The sequence below is a fragment of the Pholis gunnellus genome (genome assembly GCF_910591455.1).
Source record: "Pholis gunnellus genome assembly, chromosome: 23".
NCBI classification, from domain to species: domain Eukaryota; kingdom Metazoa; phylum Chordata; class Actinopteri; order Perciformes; family Pholidae; genus Pholis; species Pholis gunnellus.
The window spans coordinates 92,501-115,738 of NC_136550.1; the positions used below are offsets into that span (position 1 = coordinate 92,501).

At 44.1% G+C, this 23,238-nt stretch overlaps 1 protein-coding gene across 1 annotated transcript in view; it reads right to left on the bottom strand.

Annotated features, from left to right (window-relative positions):
- Positions 1-23,073, bottom strand: part of LOC306714829 (phosphatidylinositol 4,5-bisphosphate 3-kinase catalytic subunit alpha isoform) — a gene marked incomplete at both ends in the record, with an annotated part of 27,381 nt that extends 4,308 nt beyond the window's left edge. The window contains 21 exons of the mRNA XM_079184973.1: positions 219-325; positions 969-1,040; positions 1,114-1,213; positions 1,339-1,442; positions 2,151-2,315; positions 2,406-2,487; positions 2,747-2,871; positions 4,252-4,383; positions 4,466-4,618; positions 4,700-4,805; positions 15,016-15,101; positions 16,331-16,472; positions 16,577-16,686; positions 16,772-16,825; positions 16,903-16,920; positions 18,815-18,925; positions 20,158-20,225; positions 21,601-21,810; positions 21,899-22,061; positions 22,138-22,241; positions 22,989-23,073. Of these exons, the coding sequence (XP_079041099.1) occupies positions 219-325; positions 969-1,040; positions 1,114-1,213; positions 1,339-1,442; positions 2,151-2,315; positions 2,406-2,487; positions 2,747-2,871; positions 4,252-4,383; positions 4,466-4,618; positions 4,700-4,805; positions 15,016-15,101; positions 16,331-16,472; positions 16,577-16,686; positions 16,772-16,825; positions 16,903-16,920; positions 18,815-18,925; positions 20,158-20,225; positions 21,601-21,810; positions 21,899-22,061; positions 22,138-22,241; positions 22,989-23,073 (2,297 nt within the window). The remainder of the gene's footprint in view (positions 1-218; positions 326-968; positions 1,041-1,113; positions 1,214-1,338; positions 1,443-2,150; positions 2,316-2,405; positions 2,488-2,746; positions 2,872-4,251; positions 4,384-4,465; positions 4,619-4,699; positions 4,806-15,015; positions 15,102-16,330; positions 16,473-16,576; positions 16,687-16,771; positions 16,826-16,902; positions 16,921-18,814; positions 18,926-20,157; positions 20,226-21,600; positions 21,811-21,898; positions 22,062-22,137; positions 22,242-22,988) is intronic.
- Between the last annotated feature and the right edge of the window lie 165 nt (positions 23,074-23,238).

A 23,238-nucleotide genomic window follows, 5' to 3' on the forward strand; every position in this document is an offset into this window, starting at 1 on the left:
AGACACACACACACACACACACACACACACACACACACACACACACACACACACATTACATGATCCTGCATCCTAGTGAGATAGTAAGAAAGTTAGATAGTGAGTGCGTTAGTTGGTTATCTAGTTAGAGAGTTAATGAGTTGGTTAGTTAATGAATGAGTGAGTGGGTTGGTTATCTAGTTAAAGAGTTAGTTAGTGAATGAGTTAGTTAGTGTTACCTGAGGTTCCCCAGCTGGTGAACAGGGTTCAGAGGAGAGACGAATCCCTGAAGAGCCTCCATGTAATCTGGACGAGACATGTGTTCAACCAGGAACTTCATCTGAGTCTGACAACCAATCACAGCACAGCAACACATCAGTATTACGATCATCATTATAAACACATTGTCCTCCTGTAGGGGGCTCTGTAGAGTCCTGGATCCACAGGTTCTTCAATGGGGGCATTCTTCTTCTGTGGTACTAAAGGTCCTTCATAGACCTTTATAGTCCCACTTTGTATGTCCCTTTGGGTGCGTTGCCCTTCCTTCAGTTGGCCAGAAAGAATTAGTTTGGGAAGACTTTGGTAAGTGTATGACATGACCGGTCCACCTGGTGATGCTGATCCCCGTGACTCAGGGAGCAGGTCTCCTGGGCCGGTTAGGCCACTATGTGGATCAGGAATCTGCCTGTTGCAGACTGGAGTTCTGTTCTTCTGTAGTTGCTACAGGCCGTCTCGTCTCCTTTCTTAAAACCTGTGGGGGGGTTCTCATCTTGTTCTGAATTTACTCTTTTTACATTTGTAAAATTATACATATATTTAAAAGCAATTATTTAGTCATGAAGAGGAACAGAGTAATAATAAGAGCAGCTCCGAGTATCCTGAAGACTTTCTGAACCTGCAGGCCACCGTAGTTCTGTAACTCACCACTAGAGGTCTCTAAATCTCTCACACTGATCCTTTAAAATAGAAAACTGTTCTTGTTTTCATACTTTTTGAGTTTCGTCCTTCTTCTCTTGTTTCAGTGTGTCGGTCAAGTTAACCAGTTTATCCATCGCCTCCACCTGCAGACACACACAGTTATTGACTGCAGTATCACACTGAACCACTAGGCTGTTCAGGTGTTTCAGTGCTCACCTGTCGGTTCAGGTGCTTCAGGTACATGCCACAGGCTCTGCAGAAAGCTTCCAGCAGCAGACCAAACCGACGGGACACGGTCTTATTGTGCATCTCTGACCTGAGAACAGAGTTCCTGTTAGTTTTAACACAACACTGTAGAACTAGAACCAACTAGAACTTGTAGATCTGTATGTGTTAACAGCTCTGTGGGGAACTGTTCATTCTACAGGTTGTGTTCCTCACTTGAGATGCCAGAAGAAGAAGTGTCCTATCCTCTGATTGGTCAGAGCTTTCTTTATCAGGAACCGAGCCAGAGGATTGTCCAGGTACATTTCGTACTTTAACACCTGCAAACACACAATTCACAGACAGAGTTGGTCCTCTGATTGGCTGGTACTCCTTACCTTCATTGATTAGCAGTGAGATTGGTTAGGCTAAGAATATGAGGATAAGCCAATCAGAGAAGGGTGGGTCATACGACCATATGAGCAAGTACTTGACTTTACAGCTTCAATTACTTCAAAAGGTAGCACCAGCTAGGTGACTGACCGGACAAAATAAATGTGAGGCTTCACCCTGACTACATACCTAACGCACCCGTACCAAGAGGCGGAACGTACCAAGAGGCGAAACGTACCCGTACCAAGAGGCGAAACGTACCAAGAGGCGAAACGCACCCGTACCAAGAGGCGGAACGCACCCGTACCAAGAGGCGAAACGTACCAAGAGGCGAAACGCACCCGTACCAAGAGGCGAAACGTACCAAGAGGCGAAACGCACCCGTACCAAGAGGCGAAACGCACCAAGAGGCGAAACGTACCAAGAGGCGAAACGCACCAAGAGGCGAAACGCACCCGTACCAAGAGGCGAAACGCACCAAGAGGCGAAACGCACCCGTACCAAGAGGCGAAACGCACCCGTACCAAGAGGCGAAACGTACCAAGAGGCGAAACGCACCCGTACCAAGAGGCGGAACGTACCAAGAGGCGGAACGCACCCGTACCAAGAGGCGGAACGCACCCGTAGGCGACCAGGACATGAGGGCATAAACTCACCTGTACGAGCTGCAGCAGGTACTGTGACAGCTTGTCGTCAGTCAGGCCTTGCACCAGGCAGCGCAGAGCGAACTCTCTGACCATCGGATCAGGAAAGTTACAGTCCAACAACTCCAGAGCAGATTCAGGTTCCATCAGAGGCCACTCCTTCAGCAAGCAGTACATCTGAGGGGGGGATGGGGGGGGCAGACAGGTAACTGATGAGATGAATTGAATAAAGAAGTCATCCTGACTGTGAGGAGGTGGTTTTCGTACCTGGGACACTTCGTCTCGAGAGTTCCATTTGACGGACAGAAGCAGCTTAGGAAGAGACTCTGGTATGTTTACACAGTAATGTCTGCAGAGAGAAAGACAGGTAGAGAACAGGAAAGGCACAGGTAGACAGGTGAAGGTGGGTAAGGACAGTTTGGGAAGAAACGAGTCACATAGCCACAGACAAGAAGGGTAAAGAAAAAGGTAGCGAAAGGTGAGACAGGTAGAATCAATTATTTGTCTTAAAGACCATTTAAACTGTTCACATTTAAACCTGCTTCGCTCCTGTCTCTAAAGTAAGCCCCGCCCCTACCTGTGCCTCCACAGGAAGCCCCGCCCCTCACCTGTGCCTCCACAGGAAGTCCTTCTCCTGCTCTGAGAGTTCATAGAGAGGATCTCTGGAGCAAAGAGAACGAAGCTGCTCTGCATCACCTGCTGAAGTTCTGCTGTCACAGGCCAGACGACTGCTCTGAGACAGTGAGACAGGTGAGAGAGAGACAGGTGAGAGAGAGACAGGTGAGAGAGAGACAGGTGGAGGGAAGGAGAATGAAAGTTAGGGACAAAAAATGAATGAGATCTGCTGCCATCTTTGACGGGATAAATCTGTACAGATGTTAGAAGTTTGACACTGTATAGATCAGTGTGTGTATATATATATATATATACACACACTGATCTATACAGTATAGATCTATACAGTATAGATCAGTGTGTGTATATATATATATACACACACTGATCTATACTGTGATCTATACAATACACATATACATACATTAATGCTGGGCAACGATTAACATGTAATGTTGATTAATCTCATTGTTATGTTAAAGTTCATAATGAATCTAAAGTAGTGTGTTGGTCTCTTGTATGTTAAAGTGCTGCTCTATGAACTAAAGGTCAAAGGTCAACAACATGTGGTGTGAACACGTTAAACTCATGCGGTTGTTGTTAACAGCAGGATTCTCTTCTCTCTCTGTGCTCAGTGTGTGAACATGAACAACATGAACAACACGTTTCATCACAATGTGTGTGTTGTGTGTTCTCCTCTTCATCACTATGATGCTGTAACTCAGAGGTGATGAAGGTCACCCAGCGATGTCCAGTAGTCTCAGTGAGAGCAGCAGCTGGTGCTCGTCCTCTCCTTTAACACAACTTGTGTGTTCTTCTAGTGACGGTGCGTCTTGAGGCTCATACGTGACGTCATTGGTTGATCCTAAAGGTGCGTTCACACCAAACGAGACGTGAACGCGCCTTAAGGACGTTCCTCAGACCGACAGCTTCACGTTTGTAATTTTGTAAAATTTTAATATTATATAGGAGGAGGCTTCAAATAAGCCCAGTTGGCTTTCTGCCTCCTCCTGCACTGTGATATTCATTTATCTCTGTTATGTTTGTTTTGAATTTCATTGTTTCAATTCTGCAAATAAAAAAAAATAAATTAAAAAAAAAACACCAACCTGCAGAGTGTCTCCACTTCTCTGTAGCATCTGTTAGCTTGTCTCTGTAGCATCTGTTAGCTTTTCTCTGTAGCATCTGTTAGCTTTTCTCTGTAGCATCTGTTAGCTTGTCTCTGTAGCATCTGTTAGCTTGTCTCTGTAGCATCTGTTAGCTTGTCTCTGTAGCATCTGTTAGCTTGTCTTTAGCTTCTCTAAACTTCTCCACGCGCTGCATCCACGTAGTCTGAATCTTCCTCCACCGTTTGTTTGGGTGATTTGCTGCATCAACGTGTGTTTTGCATTTTTTTTAAAACTGCGTTAATGCGCGATTAATTAATGCGTTAACGAGATAAGTTGCCCAACACTAATATATATATACGTGTGTATATGTGTATTTATACACAGATTACCACTCCATGGCAGTAGGTGTAGCCCAGCTCTCGGCTGACGGTCCAGTTAGCGTGTTCTTCTATCTGCTGCTCATCAGGAAACACAACCGTCTGATTAAACCAGGAGAACTCCAGCTCCACACAGGGAGTCTCCTAAAGAGGACGATCAATAATACATCAATCACATGTGATCCATGGGCAGAGAGACAGACAGGTAGTCGGAGATGTCGTGTACCTTGTTGGGATTTGAACCTGCGACTCCGATGGGATTGAGGAGGTCCTCGAGGCCGTGAGGGACCGGCCAAAGACTCAGAGCCACTTTACCCAAAACCAGAATGTCTGTGTAGTCGAACAGGTTCACGTTGCCCCAGGCCAGAGGACAGTGCTCCTGAGGGACACACAGGTGGATTCAGTCACTTTCTTTGGTTCCTTCATGTGTTTATGAGTTCTTGTCTCCATTCCAGCTCACCTCCTTGGCTCCTTTCCTTCCCTTCACAGAGCAGATCGACAGACAGAGTCTGGCTGAGCGAGGTAGATCAGCCAGGTAGATGTCATAGGCCAGCCACTCATTCCACCTGGAGACAGACAGACAGGTAGGACAGGAGACACAGAGCTAAGAGACAGGTGGTCAGCAAGACAGGTGGAGAAAGTGTATATAATCAGTGTATAATCAGTGTATATATTCAGTGTGTGTATTCAGTGCGTATAATCAGTGTATATATTCAGTGTGTATAATCAGTGTGTATATTCAGTGTGTATAATCAGTGTGTGTATTCAGTGTGTATAATCAGTGTGTATATTCAGTGTGTATAATCAGTGTATATATTCAGTGTATAATCAGTGTATATATTCAGTGTGTGTATTCAGTGCGTATAATCAGTGTATATATTCAGTGTGTATAATCAGTGTATATATTCAGTGTGTATAATCAGTGTGTATATTCAGTGTGTATAATCAGTGCGTATAATCAGTGCGTGTATTCAGTGTGTATAATCAGTGTATATATTCAGTGTGTATAATCAGTGTGTATATTCAGTGTGTATAATCAGTGTGTATAATCAGTGTGTATATTCAGTGTGTATAATCAGTGTATATATTCAGTGTGTATAATCAGTGCGTATAATCAGTGTGTGTATTCAGTGTATGTATTCAGTGTATATATTCAGTGTGTATAATCAGTGTATATATTCAGTGTGTATAATCAGTGCGTATAATCAGTGTGTGTATTCAGTGTGTGTATTCAGTGTGTATATTCAGTGTGTATAATCAGTGTATATATTCAGTGGGTGTATTCAGTGTGTATATTCAGTGTGTATAATCAGTGTGTATAATCAGTGTATATATTCAGTGTGTATATTCAGTGTGTATAATTAGTGTATATAATCAGTGTGTATTCAGTGTGTGTATTCAGTGTGTATAATCAGTGTATATATTCAGTGGGTGTATTCAGTGTGTATATTCAGTGTGTATAATCAGTGTGTATAATCAGTGTATATATTCAGTGTGTGTATTCAGTGTGTATATTCAGTGTGTATAATCAGTGTGTATATTCAGTGTGTGTATTCAGTGTGTATAATCAGTGTTTATAATCAGTGTGTATAATCAGTGTATATATTCAGTGTGTGTATTCAGTGTGTATATTCAGTGTGTATAATCAGTGTGTATATTCAGTGTGTGTATTCAGTGTGTATAATCAGTGTATAATCAGTGTATAATCAGTGTATAATCAGTGTGTATAATCAGTGTGTATAATCAGTGTATAATCAGTGTGTATAATCAGTGTATAATCAGTGTGTATAATCAGTGTATATATTCAGTGTGTGTATTCAGTGTGTATATTCAGTGTGTATAATCAGTGTGTATATTCAGTGTGTGTATTCAGTGTGTATAATCAGTGTATAATCAGTGTGTATAATCAGTGTTTATAATCAGTGTGTATAATCAGTGTGTATAATCAGTGTATATATTCAGTGTGTGTATTCAGTGTGTATATTCAGTGTGTATAATCAGTGTGTATATTCAGTGTGTGTATTCAGTGTGTATAATCAGTGTATAATCAGTGTGTATAATCAGTGTATATATTCAGTGTGTGTATTCAGTGTGTATATTCAGTGTGTATAATCAGTGTGTATATTCAGTGTGTGTATTCAGTGTGTATAATCAGTGTATAATCAGTGTATAATCAGTGTGTATAATCAGTGTTTATAATCAGTGTGTATAATCAGTGTATATATTCAGTGTGTGTATTCAGTGTGTATATTCAGTGTGTATAATCAGTGTGTATATTCAGTGTGTGTATTCAGTGTGTATAATCAGTGTATAATCAGTGTGTATAATCAGTGTGTATAATCAGTGTATAATCAGTGTATATTCAGTGTGTATAATCAGTGTATATAATCAGTGTGTATAATTAGTGTGTATAATCAGGGTGTATATTCAGTGTGTATATTCAGTGTGTATAATCAGTGTATATAATCAGTGTGTATAATTAGTGTGTATAATCAGGGTGTATATTCAGTGTGTATAATCAGTATGTATAATCAGTGTATAATCAGTGTGTATAATCAGTGTATAATCAGTGTGTATATTCAGTGTGTATAATCAGTGTGTATATTCAGTGTGTAGATATGTTGCCCACCCGTCAGTGTCTGATGACGGGCGCACCAAAGAACGGTAGCAGACACCTTGAATAGCGTTTTTAACAAAAGTGTTTTATTCGCGCCTTGGCTAATGCTACGGTACAACGTTCTTTTTCGTTCTTCTTCACCGCTTCTTTACCACAAGGACCAGAATATCATGCGCAGACAACCCCCTAGTGGTGAGATGGCGACACCTGCTGGCCGTTTAAACTATAACACACATTAAAATATAACATCGCTGGCCGTTTGAACTGTAACACACCTTAAAATATAACATTAGTTAGTCCAAAAATCCATTTATCTCACACTCTCCCCCACTTGAACAAATGTCGTCTCGACATTTAACTACACTGGTAACCTTTTGTGTACATACATAGAGTGGTATTACAATGATTGGGCAGCACGTTCTTTAACATAAAGGGTATGACATTTTTTCCTTTAGCACCATAACCACTGTGCACTGTGATCATGACTGCCCCTGACTTTGTCACTTCACATACCCATTACCCCTATTTCACATCATTACCATTCTATTAGTCCTTGTACCTGGGTGGGTTTCTCTCTCTGACAGTCCTCATACCCACTTCATATTCAAACGCCCTGACACACTTCAGCCAACGGATTGTGTGCTTTGCTCTTCCCAGGCCACCAGCCACCTTATGTATCGTTTCAAATGGTACGAGTCTCTTTCTCAGTCAATGAACTGTACCAATTTATTTCCACTACCAAGGCCGCCAGTAGCTGTTCACGGCTATTTCTCTGGTGGACACTGTTCTCTGTGTGAAATTAGGCTGACCAAGTTTGTCGTATGTCAGTGTCTGTGGTCGTCTCCTTTCTCTTTTGGGATATCCTGCTATCTGTTCGGTTTCCTCCAGCATCTCAATGTCAGAGTCCACACTTTCTCCTGGATTCCCAATGTCATCCTTGTTGTCTATAAAATCCAGTTCTGCCCTGTCCGTAGCTGGGTTGTCATCCTGTTCCTCATGAGCTCCATGGAGCGAGTGGTGTCCATCTGACACGTCAGATGTGTCCTGGGGATAGAATTCCGGTGCTGTCGGATTGAGTGCCAGCGAATCTTCCTGTTCTGCGGATGACCAAGAGAGTACTCCTGTTGGAAACTCTTCATCTGATTCTTCATCAGTGTCTGTTTGCTGGATGTGCTGTGTTCTGAGTTCCTGACCGATTCCATTATTGTTTCTTGTCCTTACTTGCTCTGTGCTTTGGAATGTTTTTGGTTTTGTGTTTTCAGCTACAGGCAGGAAGTCACATGGCAACAATAGATTTCTGTGGAGGACTTTTGTCCTACTTTTCCCACTCTCAGATTCGACCTCAAACACAGGACTGTCATCCCCTTTACGTCCTCTGATGATGTAGACATCATTCTCCCAGTATGATCGGAGCTTTCCCGGCCCTCCTCTCTCTGTTGTATTCCTCACTAGGACTCGGCTGCCCACTTGTAAATCCGGACCATAGATTCTTTTGTCATATTGTTTTTTTCCTCTGTCGGCTGACCTGCCTGCATGTTTAGATGCTATCTCATAGGCCTCTGTCATCCTCTTTCTCCATTTCTCCACATAGGCCTGATATGAGCCTGGCTGGTCCTCCCTTTCGATTCCAAAAAGGATGTCCACTGGAAGCCGGGGTGTCCTGCCAAATAACAAGAAGAATGGAGAGTAGCCTGTTGCATCGCTCGAGGTGCAATTGTAAGCATGCAGGACTTTAGGAAGATAGCTTTTCCAGTCAGTTTTCTGTTCCTCTGTCAGTGTTCTTAACATGGAGAGAAGTGTTCTGTTGAATCTTTCAGTCTGTCCGTTCCCTTGTGGGTGATAAGGAGTGGTGTGTGATCCCTTGATACCACAGAGTTCTTTTAGACGGTGCAGTAACTGGTTCTCAAATTCCCTGCCCATGTCATGATGGATTTTTCCAGGAAACCCAAATTTCATAGCAAAATCGTTAAATAGTTTGTCAGCCACAGTTTTTGCTGATTTGTTGGTAGTTGCGTAGGCTTGGGCAAAGCGTGTATAATGGTCTATAACCACCAGAATATATTCATACCCCCCTTTAGACTTTTCCAGGTGTAGGAAGTCCACTGAGACTAACTCAAATGGGTGAGTGGTTTTGATACTCATCATCGGAGCTCGTGCTGTTCGGTTTGGTTTCCTCTTCTTGAGGCATTCACACACATTTGTCACGAAGTGCTCAACGTCACGCTGCATTTTTGGCCAAAAGAAACGGTCTCTGATCAGATTAACTGTCCTTTCTGTGCCCAAGTGACCCATCTCCTTGTGAAGCTCTTTCAGAACGAGAGGATGGTAGATCTTGGGGAGTACTAGCTGACATCTAGACTGACTCCTCCTATGCAAAATTCCATCTGCCTTGATCTCCAGTTTACTCCATTCCCTAACCAGGTTTCTCAGCTCAGGGCTTTCCTTCCTTAGGACATTGGGACTTGGCCTTTCATTTTTCATTTTGTAGTCCAATACTTTGCCTATAACCGGGTCTTTTTGTTGTGCATCTCGTATTTTGTCTTTGGATATTGGCTGTACTGTGCTGACCAACCTGTCTGTATCTGCCTGTTCTTGAAGTGTACTGAATGAGACTGAGCTCAACAACGGTGCTGGCTCCTCCTGCTGCACCAGGATACCCTGCTTAGTGGCACTCACTGTTTCCTGACTGACTGACTCTGTGCACTGACTTATGTACCTCTCAAAATACATAGGCATTCTAGACAAGCCATCTGCATCCGCATTTGCTTTACCTGGTCTGTACTTTATAGTAAAATTGAAATCCGCTAACTCGGCTACCCATCTCTGCCCTGTGGCATTTAACTTTGCAGTTGACAGTATGTATGTGAGCGGATTATTGTCAGTATACACAACAAAGGAAGGAGTATGGAACAGATAGTCCCTAAAGCGCTCACAAATAGCCCACTTTAGTGCCAGAAACTCTAATTTACCAGAATGCAGATGATAATTTTTTTCTGGAGGGGTAAGAGTTCTGGAGCCATAGGCTATTACCTTCAGCTTGCCTTCCCTCTGCTGGTACAACACCGCTCCGAGGCCCTCTTGTGATGCATCAGTGTGGAGGACGAATGGTTGGTTGAAGTCAGGGTAACTGAGTACTGGTGGGCTGGACAGCTTGTCGACTAGCTGGCCCACTACTTGGCAATGTTCCTCAGTCCATGTCACATGTGTCCCACTAGGCAACTGTCCCTGTTTCCCTCTTTTCTGTGTTGTTTTTCTTTTGAGGACTTTGGTATTAGGAGGAGGATCGGTGCCACTTGGAGGGGCTGCTAACAGGTCATACAATGGCTTAGCCAGGCGTGAAAAGTCCTGTATGTAAGACCTGTAGTAGGAGAGAAACCCTAGCAACTGTCTTACCTCTCCAACAGTAGTAGGACATTTCTCCTTTAAGGCCTGCACCGGGGCTATTTCTGCAGGATCCATTGTGTATCCCTCCTTAGACACGATCTTCCCCAGAAATCTTACATTGTGTCTGAATAGTTCACATTTCTTTGCTGTGAGCTTGATGCCGTGTTGTTGGTACCGCCTCAGAACCATCTGTATGTGGTTGACATGATCCTGAAAAGATTTACTGTGGACTAGATTATCATCTAGATATGGCTGGCAGATCTCATCCCGTAGTCCCCATAGACACTCCTCCATACTCCTTTGAAATTCAGCCGGTGCTGAACTCAATCCAAATGGGATTCGTATCCACTGGTACAAGCCCCATGGAGTTATAAAGGCTGTGAGAGGCTGGCTCTCTTCATCTAGAAACCCTTGGTGGTATGCCTTGCCCTGATCTAACACTGAAAACCAGGAACTCCCACTGAGACTATCTAGCATATCCTGTATCCTTGGGATGGGATGTCTGTCTGGCACTGACTTACGATTTAGTTCTCTGTAATCGCAGCATAATCTCAAGCTACCATCTTTTTTTCTGACACAGACAATTGGTGAGGAGTAGGGTGACTTTGATTTTGTGATCCAGCCCCTGTTGATGAGGTCTTGCAGGTACTCCTTCACTTCCTGGTGAACCGGTTTTGGAACACTGATATAAGTCTTTTGGACAGGAGTCTGATCCTTTAAGGTGATGTGCATTTTCAGTGTTGGAATACAGCCAACGTCCATATCATCTTTTGAAAAGGCATTACACTCCTCTCTCAGCATTCGTTTTGCAATAGCCTGCTGCTCGCTGGTCAGGTGATCCAGTGCTAGAGGTGGGTCCCATGCTTTGCTGTCACTCTGGGCTGGACATGGTGTGTCAGTGTTGACTCCGCCAAACTCATCAGGTGGTGTGTTTCCTGTGTCCTGCGTCTCTGTCTGTGCTGCTTGTCCCTCCATGACGGGCTGCACTGCTGCTGGGTAAACTGCCTTCACCATTTCAATGTGCCCTAAGTTTGTGCGTGGGCTCAGTGCGACACTGTGTTTAGTGCTGTTAACTATAGGGACTGGAATAGTGGTACAATTCCCCTTTCGCTTGGTGAATAGCACTTCCTGTATATGTACCCCTTCTGGCAGACTGGTTTTTGTGTCAGGGCAAAACAACATCACTGTGTCTTCGTCAGTCTGTGTGTGCGAGCGGCACCTCACCGTGGTTGATTCTCCAGGAAGGAGGACTATTCTATGCTTGCCCGTTTTCACGATCACTTCCTCATTATCTGACTGGTAGGTGTGCATTAATTGTATGAAGGTCTCAGCAGCACTGGAGTCAATGCCAAAGGCCCCACTAACTATTTGTGCAACACAGTCATCTGTTGTCACTCCCAGCTGTTTTATTTGTGTATTTATCATTTCCTCTATCACATTGAAGCCTATGATGGGATCCTCAGCTACCTTCGGGTTGCTGGACACAAGCACTGGTACCAACATACTGTGATTTGAAACCTCCGAGTTCAGTTTGAACTCTACCGGTATCCACCCAATAAATGGTATTTCTGTCTGATTGGCTGCAACCCCATTTAGTGGATCTGGTCCAATAAGTTCATCAATCTGACGAATTATGCTGTGAGGGAGGTGTTTACCTCTCCAGGCATCATTTATCACTGTTGCCTGTGCCCCCGTGTCCCAGAGTGCTGTCACAGGTATGTTGTCAAAGCTACATTTCACCATATTCCGTCTTCCTATCAGTTTAATCAGTCTCCTTTTCTGTTTGGCTGAGAGGTAATTCACCTTACACATATCTGGTAATTTGTGTTTTCTTTCTTCCTCCTCAGTTACCCTTTTCTCGACTTGACTTATTGCCACACAGAGAGGCTTGTGCTTTTCCCAGTGGTTTCTCTGACATTCTTTTGAGCAGTATAATGTGACTGAACACCCCTTACATTTTTGTAGTATTTTTACCTGGTCCTCCTCTTGTAGGCAGTTCTGGCAACATCGGGACTGTGATGGTTTTTGTTGGGTTACTGTGGGTCCCTCGACAGCAACCCTCTCCCGTTTCCCTGAGACTGGTAAGGAGCCCTGCACCCACGAGACACATGTCCAGCCTGGCCACACTTGAAGCAGTGGTTGCAGCTTTCTCCTTCACCTTTGTCCTGGCAGGTCCTGCAGCCTCTCTTCCGAGCCCCTCTCTCTCCCATTGTCTGTCTCCTGTTTGTGTATGTACTCATGGAAGCCAATACCATCTTTTTCATCTCTGCCATTTCAGTTTTCAGTTCCCTCACGATTGAATGGATCTCAGTGTCTGATGTGTGGCGGGTTGTCGGAGGCTTTTCTTTCTGGTCTCGGCTGTTCCTCCCAGCCTGTGCAGTTGGGTCTGGAGAAGAGCTATGTTGGCTGCTCGCTGCCTCCCCTGAAACACTAGCATGTAGCTCATTTACACGGGCTGACTTGACAGTGGATTTCTTGAGTTTGTTGAGTCTCTCTGCCTCAAGACTTGCTGCCTCATTTACTCTTTCAATGAGCATCTCATCACTGACTGTTGGGTCGTCCAGGAAAGGCTTTATCTGGAATTTAATGTTATCACTCAACAGCCCTGTGCCCACGGACCTCAAGAATTTCTTACTTATCAAATCAGGGCTATATTGCTCCCCCGACTCATTTTCTTTTGATGCAAACAGCAGCCTGTCTTTGAGTTCTATCGCCCTGAACAGGAAGTTTTGAGCTGATTCCTTCGGTTCCTGAACTATGCTAATGAGTCTCTGGTACAGGTCTGATGTATCTTCCTCATTATAGTGCCCCTTTAGAATAGTCTTAAGCTTTGAGAGAGTCAGATCAGTTTTTATTTCAAGCATATCCCGCAGTTTCAGCCCTGGGCTAATGGCTTTTATGACTGCTTCAATGATATCTGATTCACCATGACCTCTCCGAAGTCCTCCGTCTATCTGGTGTACCAGGTTGGTATATGACAATTTGTCGCGCTGTCCTCCCTCGCCAATTTGCCCACTTATACGGAACTCTCTTCGAATGGTTACTTCAGGAATTTTGGATTGTTGAGGGGACTGGATAAGCTCATTCACAGTGGGGTCGGTTATATGCAGTTTATTACTGAGAGCTTTAATTTCCTCCTCTAGGAGCTTACGGGACAGTTCTTGGGACTTCTGCAGCTCAACGTACTTCCCCTTTATCTCTCGTAAGCGGAGACGTTCCTGCTCTGTTTCCTCACCACTCCCGTCAACCATTGCTCCCATGAAGGCTAAAAGATCTTGGATAATCTGACATGCTTCATCCCCATCCTCATCCTGTTCAATAGCATCCAGTTTCTTCTCCACTAGTTTAACAAGTGTTCGTCGACTCCTATCATTTATGGTCTCGTCATCTTCCTCAATACAGTTTAGGTGTGTGCAGACTTGTACTACCTGATCCCAGTGTAGTTTGGTCAGAATTGAGCTGGCTCTGTCCAGAAGCGCCTCAAGTTCCATGATGACACGGCAGTTAGCTAACTGTTGTTCTAGGTTCGTCTTGGGAGAAAGATCTTCCTCTCACTGCTGGAGATTCTGCTTGAAGACACCTTTCTCCTGGCTGGCTCGCCAAGATATGTTGCCCACCCGTCAGTGTCTGATGACGGGCGCACCAAAGAACGGTAGCAGACACCTTGAATAGCGTTTTTAACAAAAGTGTTTTATTCGCGCCTTGGCTAATGCTACGGTACAACGTTCTTTTTCGTTCTTCTTCACCGCTTCTTTACCACAAGGACCAGAATATCATGCGCAGACAACCCCCTAGTGGTGAGATGGCGACACCTGCTGGCCGTTTAAACTATAACACACATTAAAATATAACATCGCTGGCCGTTTGAACTGTAACACACCTTAAAATATAACATTAGTTAGTCCAAAAATCCATTTATCTCACATATTCAGTGTGTGTATTCAGTGTGTATATTCAGTGTGTATAATCAGTGTGTATATTCAGTGTGTATAATCAGTGTGTGTATTCAGTGTGTATAATCAGTGTGTATAATCAGTGTGTATAATCAGTATATAATCAGTGTGTATAATCAGTGTATAATCAGTGTGTATAATCAGTGTATAATCAGTGTGTATAATCAGTGTGTATAATCAGTGTGTATAATTAGTGTGTGTATTCAGTGTGTATAATCAGTGTGTATAATCAGTGTATAATCAGTGTGTATAATCAGTGTATATTCAGTGTGTATAATCAGTGTATATAATCAGTGTGTATAATTAGTGTGTGTATTCAGTGTGTATAATCAGTGTGTATAATCAGTGTATAATCAGTGTGTATAATCAGTGTATAATCAGTGTGTATATTCAGTGTGTATAATCAGTGTGTATATTCAGTGTGTATAATCAGTGTATATATTCAGTGTGTATAATCAGTGTGTATATTCAGTGTGTATAATCAGTGTGTATAATCAGTGTGTATATTCAGTGTGTATAATCAGTGTATATATTCAGTGTGTATAATCAGTGCGTATAATCAGTGTGTGTATTCAGTGTGTGTATTCAGTGTGTATAATCAGTGCGTATAATCAGTGTGCGTATTCAGTGTATGTATTCAGTGTATATATTCAGTGTATATAATCAGTGTATATATTCAGTGTGTATAATCAGTGTGTATATTCAGTGTGTATAATCAGTGTGTATAATCAGTGAGTATATTCAGTGTGTATAATCAGTGTATATATTCAGTGTGTATAATCAGTGCGTATAATCAGTGTGTGTATTCAGTGAGTTTGTTACCGGGGGTTAGAACAGGGGACTCTCTGGGTGTTGACGTTGTCACAGAGCGGCTCTCCACCGTGATAGATTCCTGTCCTCACATAGATCTAAACACACACACACAGTACATGTTTCAAGCTTTACACCACAAAGAGACATAAAGACACACAGAACCACCACAAAGAGACATAAAGACACACAGAACCTCTCACACTTCTGGAACAGAGCAGAGACTCAAGTGCAGAGACAGGCACTGGAGACAAGGTGGAAGGCAAGGTTCTTTTACTGGTCACCAAAAAAGTAATATAAAGAACTCAAAACGGCTCCAACAGCGAGCGGACCAAAAATCCAAAAACTGTAGAAAGGCAAAGTCACTAATCATCGAAACAAACACGAGGACAAAATACCAGAACATGAAGCACACTCTGGGAAGGACAAATACAATCTGAACAGGGAAAGCAGGGGAGAATACAGTATATGTGTGGGGTGATGAGTAGATTGCAGGCAGGTGAGTTGAATGAGTGCAGTGTGGAGTTGGAAGAGGGAAAAGCCAGGGTCAGGTGAAGTAAATGAGAACAATCAGGAGAAAAACACACACACCCACACACACACACACACACACACACACACACACACACACACAGACAGACACAAGAGGCAAAGCCTAACCGTGACAGAACCACCACAAAGACACATAAAGAGACACAAACAACCCACAACGAGACACAAAGAAACACAGAACCACCACAAAGAGACACTAACAAACCACAAAGAGAAACGTAACAAGAATGAGATGCAAAACAACCAGAAATAGATGAAAACCTCAACAAACAGATTCTGAACAACCAGAAATAGATACAAAACCACCTCAAAGAAACTCAAAACCACCTCCAAGAGACAGAAAACAACCACAAAGAGATCAGAAAACAACCACAAAGAGACAGAAAACAACCACAAAGAGACAGAAAACAACCACAAAGAGATCAGAAAACAACCACAAAGAGACAGAAAACAACCACAAAGAGACAGAAAACAACCACAAAGAGATCAGAAAACCACCTCAAAGAGACAGAAAACAACCACAAAGACAGAAAACAACCACAAAGAGATCAGAAAACCACCTCAAAGAGACAGAAAACAACCACAAAGAGACAGAAAACAACCACAAAGAGACAGAAAACCACCTCAAAGAGACAGAAAACAACCACAAAGAGATCAGAAAACAACCACAAAGAGACAGAAAACAACCACAAAGACACAGAAAACAACCACAAAGAGACAGAAAACTGAGAACACGAGAACAGGAGAACAGACTGAGGATGATGTCGTGACGAACCTTGTCGATGTCTCGGATGTTGACGTTAACGTAAGTGGCGCAGAGCAGTCGGACCCTCAGCAGAGTGTTGAAGGCCCACAGAGAGCGAGGAGGAGAACCATCGCCTCCTCCTGGACAGGGAGACGGCTGAGGAGTTCGACGACTGAAACACAAACAACAAACATCTTCCACCTGGCTACACTTCACCTGTACAGGCTCCTGATTGGCTGTGATACGTGTGTCAGAGATGCTGATGGACTGCTGTACCTGTATGAGGGTGTGACGAAACCAGAGGCAGGCAGCTGAGAGTAGAGGCTGTCTTTGGAGACCAGCATCAGATGTGGAAGACGACCCACGATGATACAGGACCGGATATACTGCAGAGAGACAGGTGGAGGGACAGACGGGTCGTACTCGAGAGCTCATCCATGAAGGTTTGTGTTTTCAGAGTGAAGTTGTTACCTTGTACTGACTGAGAGGATACTTCTCCAACAGGTACTCATCACAGCCACACACCTGAGGAGACAGGCAGACAGGTGAGTCAGGCAGACAGGTGAGTCAGAAAGACAGGTGAGTCAGGCAGACTGGTGTAGCTTCAAGATGTACTGCCCCTGGTACTCCTGGACACAGACAGACAGGTGAGTCAGACAGACATACAGACAGACAGGTGTCCCTCCATGACGTACTATCTCTGGTACACCTGGACACAGACAGGTATGTCATGTAGACAGGTGTACCTTGAGGATGTACTGTCTACCTTTAGAAACAATTAATATTAGATATTCTCTTGGACCAAAGACTGCGCAAAGAAAAACAAACAAACAAATAACCACGAAGAGACACAAATCCATCAGTCAATCAAATGAATTCATAAAGCACATTTAAAAACAACCCATGTTTACCAAAGTGGTATACAGCTACAGCAGGTAGCTCAAAGCACAAATAAAAGAAAGTCTGAAATAAACAACAATGCACAGAGCTCACAAATGGGCCAAATAAACACATATGCACAAGTCAAAAATCAGGAAGAGTCAAACGCGCAGGGGTCTATAACGTTTTTTAGGCCAAGGACCCCCAAACCGACAGAGATGGAGCAGTATGAAGGCAAATCACTGTCAAAATCCGAGAGCGCAAATGAGATCCATGCGATCCATGCGCGCGCAAAATCAACCAAACATTCCGCGGACCCCCTGCAGTACCTCCATGGACCCCCTGTTGAAGACCTCTGCGCTAAAGGGTAAAAGTATGTTTTGAGCCTGGACTTAAAAGAGTCAATGGGGGGCGATCTGATAGGAAGGGGGAAGCTGGTCCACAGTCCTGCAATAGTCTCCCCTGAGCCCCAAGTCAGCCGACCTGAGGGACCTGGAGGAAGATGATGTAGTAAAGAGGTCTGCAATAAAGGAAGGGGCCAGTCCAGTTAGTGCTTTATAGACAAACCAGAGAACCTTAAAGTTTCTGAACCATACTGGTAGCCAGTGGAGAGGCACCAGAACAGGGTAATATGGTCCCTCTTTTGGAACAAAACAACCACAAAGAGACATAAAACAACCACAAAGAGACACAAAACAACCACAAAGACATAAAACATCCTACAAAGAGACATAAAACATCCACAAAGAGACACAAAACAACCACAAAGACATAAAACATCCTACAAAGAGACATAAAACAACCACAAAGAGACACAAAACAACCACAAAGAGACACAAAACAACCACAAAGAGACACAAAACAACCACAAAGACACATTAAACATGATACAAAGAGACATAAAACAACCACAAAGAGACACAAAACATCCACAAAGAGACATAAAACAACCACAAAGAGACATAAAACATCCACAAAGAGACATAAAACAACCACAAAGAGACAAAAAACAACATCGGCACAGACAGGTGAGTCAGACAGATAGACAGTCAGAAAGACAGGTAGTGAGACAGACAGGTGATTCAGACAGACATATGTATCTACAGGATGTACTGCCCCTGATACTCCTGGACACAGACAGACAGACAGGTAGACAGACAGACAGGTAGTCCGACAGGTAGACAGACAGGTGTACCTTCAGGGTGTACTGCCCCTGGTACTCCTGGACACAGACAGACAGACAGGTAGACAGACAGACAGGTGTACCTTCAGGATGTACTGCCCCTGGTACTCCTGACCAGACACAGACAGACAGACAGACAGACAGGTGTACCTTCAGGATGCACTGCCCCTGGTACTCCTGGACACAGACAGACAGACAGGTAGACAGACAGACAGGTGTACCTTCAGGATGTACTGCCCCTGGTACTCCTGGACACAGACAGACAGACAGGTAGACAGACAGACAGGTGTACCTTCAGGATGTACTGTCCCTGGTACTCCTAACCAGAGACAGACAGACAGGTAGACAGACAGACAGGTGTACCTTCAGGATGTACTGCCCCTGGTACTCCTGGACACAGACAGACAGACAGGTAGACAGACAGACAGGTGTACCTTCAGGATGTACTGCCCCTGGTACTCCTGGACACAGAGGCGGAGCTGTTGAGGTGACAGGTGCATCGATCGGCTTTTCTTCCTGATGGACTCTGCTATGAGCTGCTCAGGTAAACTGTCGTGAGTCACCTGTACACCAACACACACAGTTACACAGTTACACAAACACACACAGTTACACAAATGAGTTTTAATTGGCAGGAGACGGAGAAGAAGAGGCATTGATCGTAACCAAGGTTATGGACATGTGTGGCAGCAGGAACAGTGGAGATAGACAGACAGGTAGTCAGACAGACAGGAAGCAGGAACAGTGGAGCCATCGATGTCGTGGTGGGATTTGTTTCGTGATTCGGGGCCGATGATGAGGATTTCAGAGTTTGAGGAAGCTGGTGATGGTGGAGTTGGTGGTGATGGTGGTGATGGTGGTGATGGTGGTGATGGTGGTGATGGTGGAGTTGGGGGGGATTTGGTAGAAATGGAGACCATGGTGGCGTATGATGTCACCAAAGAGGAGCATGTAGAGGATGAAGAGCAGAGGATTGAGTACTGAACCTTAAGGGACACCTTGAGAGGCTGGGTCAGACCTTATTGATACTAATGGTGTTGCAGGAACCGGAGTGGATGATGTCAGAGCAGTAGGTGGAGCAGCGCTGCTGTAAGTATTGTAAACCAGGGTGTGAGCTGTGAGGCCGGTTTGGTTGAAGAGTCGCTCTAGACTGCAGAGTTCAGGGGTGAACTAGAGAGCAGTGTGAAAGAGACAGTTCTAGAGGATTGTGTGTTATTGTAGAGGTAGACCAGGTCTGAGTGTGTTATTGTAGAGGTGGACCAGGTCTGAGTGTGTTATTGTAGAGGTGGACCAGGTCTGAGTGTGTTATTGTAGAGGTGGACCAGGTCTGAGTGTGTTATTGTAGAGGTGGACCAGGTATGAGTGTGTTATTGTAGAGGTGGACCAGGTCTGAGTGTGTTATCGTAGAGGTAGACCAGGTCTGAGTGTGTTATTGTAGAGGTAGACCAGGTCTGAGTGTGTTATTGTAGAGGTAGACCAGGTCTAAGTGTGTTATTGTAGAGGTGGACCAGGTCTGAGTGTGTTATTGTAGAGGTGGACCAGGTCTGAGTGTGTTATTGTAGAGGTAGACCAGGTATGAGTGTGTTGTTGTAGAGGTGGACCAGGTCTGAGTGTGTTATTGTAGAGGTAGACCAGGTATGTGGGAGAGGGGCTAAAGGAGGGGTGACCAGGTCCAGGATGTGACCTCGGTTGTGGTTCAGGGGAAGTTGATGTGTTGAGTGAAGTTGAAGCGTCTCAGCTTGGTTGGCTGTAAAGAAACAGAGAGTGACTCAAACCAACAGACGTCCAGCTTTACCTTCAGAGTGTATTTCTGTTTGGAGTTGGACGGAGACACGATGACCCAGATGGTTACAATCAACCTCCCTGCAGACAGACGGGTAGAGAGAGAGACACATTATCTTACTCTAGATGGATCTTTTCTATCCCGACACAGTCACAGGATTCACAGCGTCCTGCAGAGTGGTGCTCATGGGATCTTTGAGCATCAACGTGTAGTTGTCTCTTTCTGATTGGCCGGATTCGTGGATCTGGCCTCTTTGCTCTGAACCACTCGAGGCAGAAATAACAGTTAGTTAGTAGTTGTTGGAAAAGAGGCCTTGGTTACTAAACCCTCAGGTCCTCCACCAGTCAGAGGCCTTAGTTACTAAACCCAACCACAAAGAGACATAAAACAACCACAAAGACACATAAAACAACCACAAAGACACATAAAACAACCACAAAGAGACATTAAACAACCACAAAGAGACATAAAACAACCACAAAGACACATAAAACAACCACAAAGAGACATTAAACAACCACAAAGACACATAAAACAACCACAAAGAGACATTAAACAACCACAAAGAGACATTAAACAACCACAAAGACACATAAAACAACCACAAAGAGACATTAAACAACCACAAAGACACATAAAACAACCACAAAGAGACATAAAACAACCACAAAGACACATAAAACAACCACAAAGAGACATAAAACAACCACAAAGACACATAAAACAACCACAAAGAGACATTAAACAACCACAAAGACACATAAAACAACCACAAAGAGACATAAAACAACCACAAAGAGACATTAAACAACCACAGAGACATTAAACAACCACAAAGACACATAAAACAACCACAAAGAGACATTAAACAACCACAAAGACACATAAAACAACCACAAAGACACATAAAACAACCACAAAGAGACATTAAACAACCACAGAGACATTAAACAACCACAAAGACACATACAACAACCACAAAGAGACATTAAACAACCACAAAGACACATAAAACAACCACAAAGAGACATAAAACAACCACAAAGACACATAAAACAACCACAAAGAGACATTAAACAACCACAAAGACACATAAAACAACCACAAAGACACATAAAACAACCACAAAGAGACAAAAAACAACCACAAAGACACATAAAACAACCAACAAAGAGACATTAAACAACCACAAAGACACATAAAACAACCACAAAGAGACATTAAACAACCACAAAGACACATAAAACAACCACAAAGAGACATACATCTAATCCAGGCTGAGGTAACAAAAGGCCTCATTCAAAAGTAGGGAGGTCCTGATCTGGTTTTCCTGCTGACTGTGTTCATAGTGTGTTCATAGTGTGTTCATAGATAGTGTGTTCATAGTGTGTATTTGTGTGTATTTGTGTGTATTTGTGTGTTCTCGTAGGGGGGGTTCAGTGTAATTTAATGTACCTTTGTCCAGCTTGCTGTAGATGTGCTGTGGGAGTTGTGGGCTGGACTCCAGGTTGGGGGGGTAGACGTAGAGCGCCTGGCTGTGAGCCCCTCCCCCCTCCCTTTCCTCCATGGCCTCTCTGCACACGCTCAGTATGGAGCGACGGAAGTCCTGGACCTCCGGGTCCTTCATCATCTCGAACTCACAGACTGGCATCCCGATGGCGAACCCTGAAGACGGGGAGGGTTTTAGTCTGAGGGTGGAGGGTGGAACTCTGGGAGATGGAGTTCGGGGAGCGATGAGGTCATTAGTCGTTACCTATCTCCCGGTTCAGGATCTTCTCCTCCCGGTTGCCCAGCGGCTCGATGACCTTCAGGATCGGGTGAAACAGTCGGAGGTCGCACAGCCGCCTCGTCTCGTCGTAGAACTCCTCCCTCTCCGCCTCCTGGTTCACGCCCACAAAGATGTAGCTTGACTCCTCCTGGCCAATCAGAGAGCAGAGATTTATTACCTGTGTTACTGCCGGTAGATAATCGTAGACGGGGTCAAAGATGTACCTGCAGCAGGTGGTAGAGCGGGTACTTCCTGGCCTCAGTGAAGAGCTGCTGCTTGATGCTGATGAGAGGAGTTTCTCTGAGACACTCCAGACTCACCATCATCCCTGAGACACGATCATCATCATCATCATCATCATCATCACCATCACCATCATCATCATCATCATCACTATCATCATCATCATCATCATCATCACTATCATCATCATCATCACCATAACCATCATCATCATCATCATCATCATCACCATCATCATCATCATCACCATCATCATCATCATCACCATCATCACTATCATCATCATCATCATCATCATCATCACCATCATCACTATCATCATCATCACCATCATCATCATCATCATCACTATCATCATCATCATCATCATCATCACTATCATCATCATCATCACCATAACCATCATCATCATCATCATCACCATCATCATCATCATCATCATCATCATCACCATCATCATCATCATCACCATCATCACTATCATCATCATCATCACTATCATCATCACCATCATCATCATCATCACCATCATCACTATCATCATCATCACCATCATCATCATCATCATCATCATCATCATCACCATCATCATCATCATCACCATCATCACTATCATCATCATCATCATCATCACCATAACCATCATCATCATCATCATCATCATCATCATCACCATCATCATCATCATCATCACCATCATCACTATCATCATCATCATCATCATCATCATCACCACCACCATCATCATCATCATCATCATCATCATCATCATCATCACCATCATCACTATCATCATCATCATCACATCCCCGTAGAGAAGAAGAGAACCAACCGTTGGGCAGGCAGCAGTCCACCAGGATGCGGGGGGGCATCAGGTGGAGCCCCCACAGCTCCCCCGAAGACGGCCTGGGCACCATGGCAACCACCAATCACAAGCAGCCTCACCTCAGCGCTGGGCTACCTGGACACACAGACAGACCCGGTTTATCTTTGACCCTGTTTAAACCCAGTACCATCCATCCTAACCCTGATGGACCCAGTACCGTCTATCAGCTCTGATGGACCCAGTACACTCCTACCTG